This window comes from Tenebrio molitor, chromosome 2 (assembly GCF_963966145.1).
Source record: "Tenebrio molitor chromosome 2, icTenMoli1.1, whole genome shotgun sequence".
NCBI classification, from domain to species: domain Eukaryota; kingdom Metazoa; phylum Arthropoda; class Insecta; order Coleoptera; family Tenebrionidae; genus Tenebrio; species Tenebrio molitor.
The window spans coordinates 24912172-24920404 of NC_091047.1; the positions used below are offsets into that span (position 1 = coordinate 24912172).

Below are 8233 nucleotides of genomic sequence, written 5' to 3' on the forward strand. Positions count from 1 at the left end.
TGGCGCAGAGCACAAAATGAATCCACGTTACCCATGAATGAAGACATGGATCTTTGACAAAACAGCTGACACTTGAAAAGAGTTTCTTCTAAGTCTGATGACACCCTTCCCTTTTTATGATTCCCGATATTATCCAAACTTAAGATGAAATTCACAGCTGGTCCTGATATGATCCCATCATTTCTAATCCGTGAATGTGTTAAGGCTTTCGTTTCTCCTTTGGTAGTGATTTTCAACTTGTGTTTGAAGACTAATGCGTTTCCTGCAATTTGGAAAACTTTTAAGAAAGGGGATCGCAGTTGTATTGAAAATTATCGGCCTGTTTCGATCTGTAGCAATTTTTCTAAAGTATTTGAATTCATAATATCAGATGACTTGTCTTTTCATTTTAAAAGTTATATCTCAGAGTCACAACATGACTTTGTGAGAGGTAGGTCACCGATATCCAATTTATGTATTTACTTTCACACAGTATGTAGCTAATTCAATGGATCTGGGCCTCCAAACTGATGTGATATATACTGATTTTTCAAAAGCTTTTGATAGGCTGGACCAATGTCAGAAAGCTGGAGACAATGGGTTGCTCTTTTAACTTTGTAAACTTTTTGTATTCTTACCTGAGTGGTCGTAAGTAGTTTATTAGTGTTCATGGACATCATTCTAATGTTTTTGATTGCTCCTCTGGTGTGCCTCAAGGATCTGTGTTGGGACCGCTACTCTTCAATATTTTTATTAATAACATAATTGAGGATCTTTCAGTATCCTGTTTGCTGTACGCAGATGATATGAAGATTTTTACGTCTATTAGAGGAGTTGGTGATTGTGTCAGGTTGCAGGATTATATTGATTTAATCTCCACTTGGTGCATACGAAATAGCCTTCAGTTAAATATAGCCAAATGTGTTGTAATGACTCTTAGTAATAAAAAACAAAAGATTGAATTTGATTATAATATTGATGGTACTTTTGGAGAGACCTGAATTGGTTTCTGACTTGGGAGTGCTGTTTGATAATAAGCTGTCTTTTGCAGGCCACATCAACTCTGTTATAAAAAAACAGGAATGTGTCGTAAAGACGCACGATAGAAGTGAAACTTTTGTATTACAGGGAAACATTGTGATTATTCATCAATCACTTTTAAATAGCATATTCACAACAAAATTGTATATTTTAATGAAGAAAATAAATTATAAACAACGATAACACTAAACAATATCGAAATGCGTAACTCATTGTTCCTTTTAAGCCTCCAAATCAAAGAGAGGACATTATGGATAAATGCCGTGAGTGTGACAAAGACAGAGACACTGCTCCCACTCGACCCAATAGTGTTTACCCCCACCACTTTTCGTCACACAAAAAGGTTGCCGATCAGAATTTCAAGACCCTCCCATAAAAAGTTTCACTTCAAAATTCCTGGAAGACCTATGGCTATATTATTAGGGATACCAGAGATTTCTCTAATATCTCCACATTAATACACTTATTTCAATCATTTGTCAGAAGTAAACTTGAATATGCGTCGATTGTTTGGTTTCCTCATCATGCTGTTCACATTGCTAGTATTGAACATTTGCAGCGTAGATTCTTAAAATACTTGTGTTTCAGAGAGGATAGACGCTATCCTCCTATTGGATATTCACAGACCATTTTATTGGAACGTTTCTCGTTTAAAAGTTTATCTGAACGCAATAAATTAATGAATTTATTGTTCTTGTATAAAATCCTTCATAACTTGCTCAGTCAGATTAATTTTTGTGCTGGTAAGCATTCCATTACTACTCGTAGTAAAAACTTATTCTATTTATCAACTCCGAGAACGGATTTTCTTAAATTTTCTCGGTGATCTCGTTGATCTGTTCTCCTGTAGCATTGAAGTGTTAAAATCGTTGGATTTGTCTGATATTTAATTTGTATAGGTCGAATTATACGTGCTCTTTAATTGGGATTTTCCTGTTGAGCATGAAATATATAATATTATTATTCCAGACGAGAGTTTCCATGACGAATAGCGATGGATAAATTTAACATTTAACATTTTTCGTGTTCGTTGGGCAAAGTCTTAAAAAACATTAATTTATTGAAAATTTTGAGGTTATCTTTGACAGATGTCAAGTTAGGTATATAACCAGGAAAGTTTATATATTTCTCGGAAACGAATACGAAAATATTTATTTCGGCCTCCCAATCTGGGAAATATAGCGTTACCTTACACTTTAGGTCAAGGGAGGTGCGATTTCCCGTACAATGTCAAAAATTTCTAGTGGAATGTGGGAAAAATCTAGTGGAGTACGGGAAAAATGTGCGGACACCGTTGATTTATTCTTTTCACAGTTACTTTAAAATTAAAGTGTCCATACGTTACTTTAATTTAGTGTAAAAAAACACATTTCCCTGTATAATTTTTCCGATAAATGTGTTTGTTTAATTTATATTGATCGAAAAAGAAAATAATCGTGACAGGGAAAATACAACCTATTGGGTTGGCAGCTGTATATGTCAAAAAGTTTGACAATTGTCAGGTATTTCATAAATATCTGCAAAATTGCACAATAAAACTAAACCACAGAAGTTGATATATGGTTTTGTGTACCTACTTTATCCAGTACTAGCTGTTAGTGCTAAAGTGCAACTGGAAAATAAAAATATACAAAACATTCTAACCCCAAAATTCACCTGAAGAAAGATGATTCGTTTTCACCAGGAAGTAGTGGTTAAGTACAAGACATTTTAATAATTTGCAACATTATTAACATGATTTATTTTGTAAAATTACAGTTGTAAACATTATTGTTACAATTCTCCACTTTAGAGAACAATGCAGAAACAATTTGGTAACTGTCAGCTTTATTACTTCTGGGTTGAATGTCAATATGTTGTACTGGTGCTTCTCTTACGGTACTGATGATGGAATTCTCAATGTTGGATGGTTACATTGGAAGCAACTGCTAAAAATTCAAGTAGATTAAAGCACTGTATCGAAGTTTGTGACACAACTCACCATTGTTTGAGCTGTAGCTGCAACACAGTACATTTTGTTTTTAATGTTGAAGGAAGGCCATCAGTCATCACGAATCATTTTAGGAACTTCAATCTTGTCTCCATAGGGCAATCAAGGTTCAAATATTTGTCAATTTTATTTGAAATTGTTTTAATTGTATTAATACCAATTTAACCTGACTTCCATATATTTCTTCACAGTTTCAACCCAGTTTGGATTGGTAATGGCAAACGATCTACGAATATTGGTTTTTGTGTCAGTTATCAATATAATATCTTCTCTTGACATTTTCCATTTTCAGAGTTTATAGCTCCTTTCGGAGACAGGCACCACAAACACCTATTAATAAAACTGTCTGTAATAAAATATGGTTTATTAAAAATTTGTGAATTAAAGAATAGTTATTACATACTTTCGTGAGAAAAAATTTTCCTATGTAACGTTGTTTCGATTTTTGTGGTAATAATTCAGAATTTAGTCCTGCCACTAGTTGTACTGCCTCTGGTGTCACATTTAACTCACTCTATATTATATACTACACACTTTTTTCACTCGATTAATACACCAAAATCAAATTTTGAAGCACGACCGTGAAAATTTAGCCGGCAAATAATTTGTTAGGAAAAAAACAAATGAGCGGCCACGGTCGTCAAGGAATTGATTCCACAGCATTCGATTCTTTATTGACGATGTCAAATTCTACAATAAAATTAGTCTTGATTTTTAAAAGATTTAACATTTTGGTCAGCCGAAAAGTTTAATACAAATGTCGTACGGGACGTATTTTCCGGCCCTCCAACTAATCAGGCACTCGGCTGCGCCATCGTGCCCGAAACCAGTTGTCGTGCCGGAAAATTCACATCCCGTACTCTAATGTAAATAACTAATTTCAGTTTCTTAAAAAATTGTTTAATAAAATGTATATTAAATCGTGCTCAGCCGCATATTCTACAACATACTTAAAATGCATCTTCTTTTTAAAGCCGGCGATATCTCGAATGGGAATTCGAAATGTGTCAGAAATATTTTGACCAACTTCAGCTGCTCGGGCCATATCCGGGGCTTCGTCCTTCTCCGATAAAGAATATTTGTGTATCATGCTGGTTATGATTATCCCAAATTTCGAATATTTCTTTCAATCTTCTAAAAGAACTTCAATACTTCAAATGGATACACACCCTCCGGATCAACTTTTAATTTCTTCAAATGCTCAGTAAATGAGTTATGATAAGATAATACTTTAAAATAGCATCTAAATCGTCCATATCTTCTTTGGACAAAATTGCAAACAGAAAATATGACAAGTCTATGATGGGTGAAGTTAGACTTGTTGCTTGCCACTGATGATGTACGCGGGAATCGAACCAAAAGATTTCGATATGTGATGTTCTGCTTCAAATTTCTTAAAAGCAGGGCAAATTTCCGAATAGAAAAATATTTCATTTTTGTACAGGCAGTCTATGCCACTTACTTCTCTTCTTATTTTCTCTGTTAGTGCCTTTTTAACAACGAAATCGTACGTTCTCGTTGATTCGTCATCAGTAATTGAGACTTTGTAAAATTCACCTTGAAATCCATCACCTTTCAAAATATTCAGATTTAGATTTAAGGAGAATTTTCTTAAATCCAATTTTTTGACTGCGTCATTTAGATTTGCAGTAAATTGATTTCGAAGAACACTAGCACTGGTCATTGTTGTTGTATTGCAGTATCACTAAAATTATTTTTATGAAGCACGACAACGAGAATTGCTTTTATAAGCACGAAATGATCAGTTTATCTAACCCGCAATATTGTCTCAGTGTCAAAACTATCATTATTCATTTTCACTAAATAAGGATTGCATTTGATAAATTTTACGAAGATAAATATCCTTTTAGGGGCATGATCGTCTTATCTAAACTCTTTAATATTATTTTTTGTCTAACACTGTCAGAATTTGAGAATTTTCTCCTGTGTGAACGGATTTTGATAAATGTCACAACTTGTCAAAACGAAACGTCAAGCTAATTTTAATTTTTAATTATTTTAATCGATTTCGAGCCTTTAAGGGGCTCGTCGAACAAAAAAACGTTGTATTCAACTCATTCGTGTGTAATTGGGCCTTTTTTGGCACTCGTGGGCCTTTAAAACACTCGTTTCACTCGCGTTTTAAACTGACCCACTCATGCCAAAAAAGACCCAATTTACACACAAACTCGTTAAATAAACTACTATTATAAAGTTTCCAGACCTTAAACCATACAAGATTATCTACAAATAATTAATTTAATATTAATAACACTTATCGTTATCCACGTGGCCGAGTGGTTTCGCATTTCCAAAATGTAAAAACACTGATTCATTTAAAAAATCGAATATTAACGATATAACAAGCATTAAGTTACATAACTTGTTGTAAAACCACTCTCGAAATTATGATCTTCATTTTTTCTTTGATCCAGCAGACAGAAAATTTTGATGGCAAACATTTTCGGACTGGAAGATTTTTCACCAAATGATTATGAGATCCAGATCCAAATAAAGATCCTTAAAGCTTCCAAGTTTCACGTAAGACTGACGCGAATCATCTGAAAAAATTTCAGAAATACACAACAATTGACTCACATAAAGGAGTATGGGGTATTTCAAACCGGATCTACTCGTAGCTATCTCGGAAAGAATATACAAAGTAATATGAAACATTTATTAGATTGTCAAATTATTTACAACATATCTGTTTCATGAAAATGTACCAAAATATCTCTCACTCTCTTCTTGTATAATATTTCATTATATTTCACAGCCATAAGCTGCTCGCCATTGTCAGGTTCCGTTTTTTCATTTGTAGTATTTATCATATCGATGGCATCTTCTTTGCTTATTAATTTAACTTTTGTTAGAAGAAGAGATAACAGCAATCCAAACTTTGAGTACATTTTCCAATCACGAGTTAAAGCTTCTCTGGGAAGTAGCTTCTCTGGATCACTGCCCAAATTCTTCGCAGCTTTGGAAAAACTTTCATGGTAGATGTTAAGGTAATTTTCTAATTTGTCGAAGAGTTCTTTTGAACCTCCCGAGTAAAAAAAGTAGGACAGGTCACAAACAGGAGTTCCGACCATAGGAAGTTGAAAATCTAATAATTTCAACCCTTCCAATTTGGAATAGTTTTGTGGATCCTACAAATCAGTAATGAGTTTTTACCAAAAATAATAAATACTCGTAGTAATAAATTATTACCTGATACTTAAACATCATGTTGTTAGACCAACAGTCTCCGTGAAGGATTCCGAAATATTTTCCATTATAACTTATACATTCACGAAGTATTTCTTTGCAGTTTTCGATGTATTTTTTAACTTTTACCATTATTTCGACGTGTTCTCCTGGATCTAACGCTTCGTACGCAATTTCCACATGACTTTTGATAATATTAGCAAAAATACCTTTTTCAAAAATTTCATTCCAAATATTCTTAAACGATTTAGTCAACCTTGAAAATTCTTCAGGTTTCTGTTCTTTCAAGCAAAATGAAATGGCGTGGAAATGTCCGTAAGTTTTAAATATAAGCTTTGCGTGGTCGTCGTCGAACAACAAATTTTTATCCCTTAATACAAATCCTTCTTTTGTGATATCTTCAAGGACTATCATTTCTTTTCCCAGTTGACTATCACTGATGAAGTATTCGGGTACAGAATCGAAAGGTTTCGAAATGCGATGTTCTTCTTCAAATTTCCTAAAAGCGGGACAGATTTCCGAATAGAAAAATATTTCATTTTTATAAGCCAAATCTATGCGGCTTTCTTCTCTCCTTATTTTCTCCGTTGGTGCTTTCTTAACAGCTAAATCGTATTTCTTCTTTGCTTCGTCATCTATAATGGACACTTTGTAAAAATCACCGAGAAATCCATCTCCTTTCAAAGCATTCAGGTTTAGTTTTAGAGAGAATTTTTTTAAGTTGAGCTTTTTGGCAGCGCTATTAAGCACTTCAGTAAGTTGGGTTTGAATATCACTAGCACTGCTCATTTTTATGAAATAATTGTAGTATTGTACTATCACCAAAACTAGTTTGACAAATTTTGCCAACATACCTACATTATTTATAGGCACCAATTGAATATCGACTTATCTAATCTTCAATTTTCTTATCATTCAAATTGATTATTAACCATTATTTTTTCAAGTATTTCATTTGTTAATAATTGTTTTAGGTAAATCCGTGTAACAGGCGTTACCAAATCAAATATTTTCTAGTTCTAGTCCTCGTATACAGGTGTCCTCGAAATTCATGGCAAAAAAAAACATGGGTAGTTGATGACGATGAATATAATTTAAATACAAAACAATTTTTTAGTAAGTTTTTTGTTTTTGACATATAAAGCATTGAAAATTTGCTTGAAATTTCCAGTATTTTTTTTATCCTTAATTAACTCTGGAAATTTTCAATGTTTTATATCTCAAAAACAAAAAAACTTTTACGAGAAAAAATTATTGTACTCGTATTTAACTTCTATTCATTGTCATCAACTACCCATTTTTTTTGCCATGCATTTCCAGGACACCTGTATAGTTAGTAACATAATCAATGTATAATTAATTTTATACCGTGCGATCGAATAAAAAAAAAATCAGAGTAGGCGAAAATGGTGGTTTGAACCAATCAAAGCATCAGCAGAGCACAATCCAGGTAACGCAGTGTATGTTATGCGATAATTGTTGTGGGGAGTGTATTAATAATTTCAAACATTGGAGTTGAAATATGTCTCTAAATCCACTTGCGGCTTTTCCTTTAAAAACCAGATACGATATGCGCTTTGAGAGTTTACATTTTTAAACCGAAATTGCTTTAAAAGAAATTTATTAACTTATAATTTGATTGGGTGGTCATTATAAATGATAAAGTAAATTCTGATCAACTTACAAGTAATAGTAAGCAAAAATGTATGTTGTGTTGTTCGTAAAGTTGTACTTAACCAATATTACCTAAGAAGTATGAATTTTTAGGATGCAACAGTTTGATTGACTACTTGGTATAAAATCTGTGTACATGGTACCGGAACATTTTTTTTACATTGAACATAGCCCATACTTATTCCCTATGTTCAGTTTTAAAAAACACAGATCAATGCATGTATGTAACCAAGGTAACGAAAATAAGTACTTGACAGATTAACAAAAAGGTCAAGTTGTTTGAAGAAGAAATACACATAATGCAGTTATTCTATGCCAATCAGAGCATTAAAAATGTGCGTG

The 8233-nt window shown here is 33.0% G+C and overlaps 1 protein-coding gene across 1 annotated transcript; it reads right to left on the reverse strand.

Annotated features, from left to right (window-relative positions):
* Positions 1-5673: 5673 nt before the first annotated feature.
* LOC138124848 (uncharacterized) lies at positions 5674-7088 on the reverse strand. The gene is made up of 2 exons (XM_069040026.1): positions 6221-7088; positions 5674-6159 (listed from the first exon to the last, which is right to left on the reverse strand). The coding sequence occupies exons 1-2, from the start codon at positions 7067-7069 to the stop codon at positions 5707-5709; spliced, it is 1302 nt and encodes a 433-aa protein (XP_068896127.1). The 5' UTR covers positions 7070-7088; the 3' UTR covers positions 5674-5706.
* Between the last annotated feature and the right edge of the window lie 1145 nt (positions 7089-8233).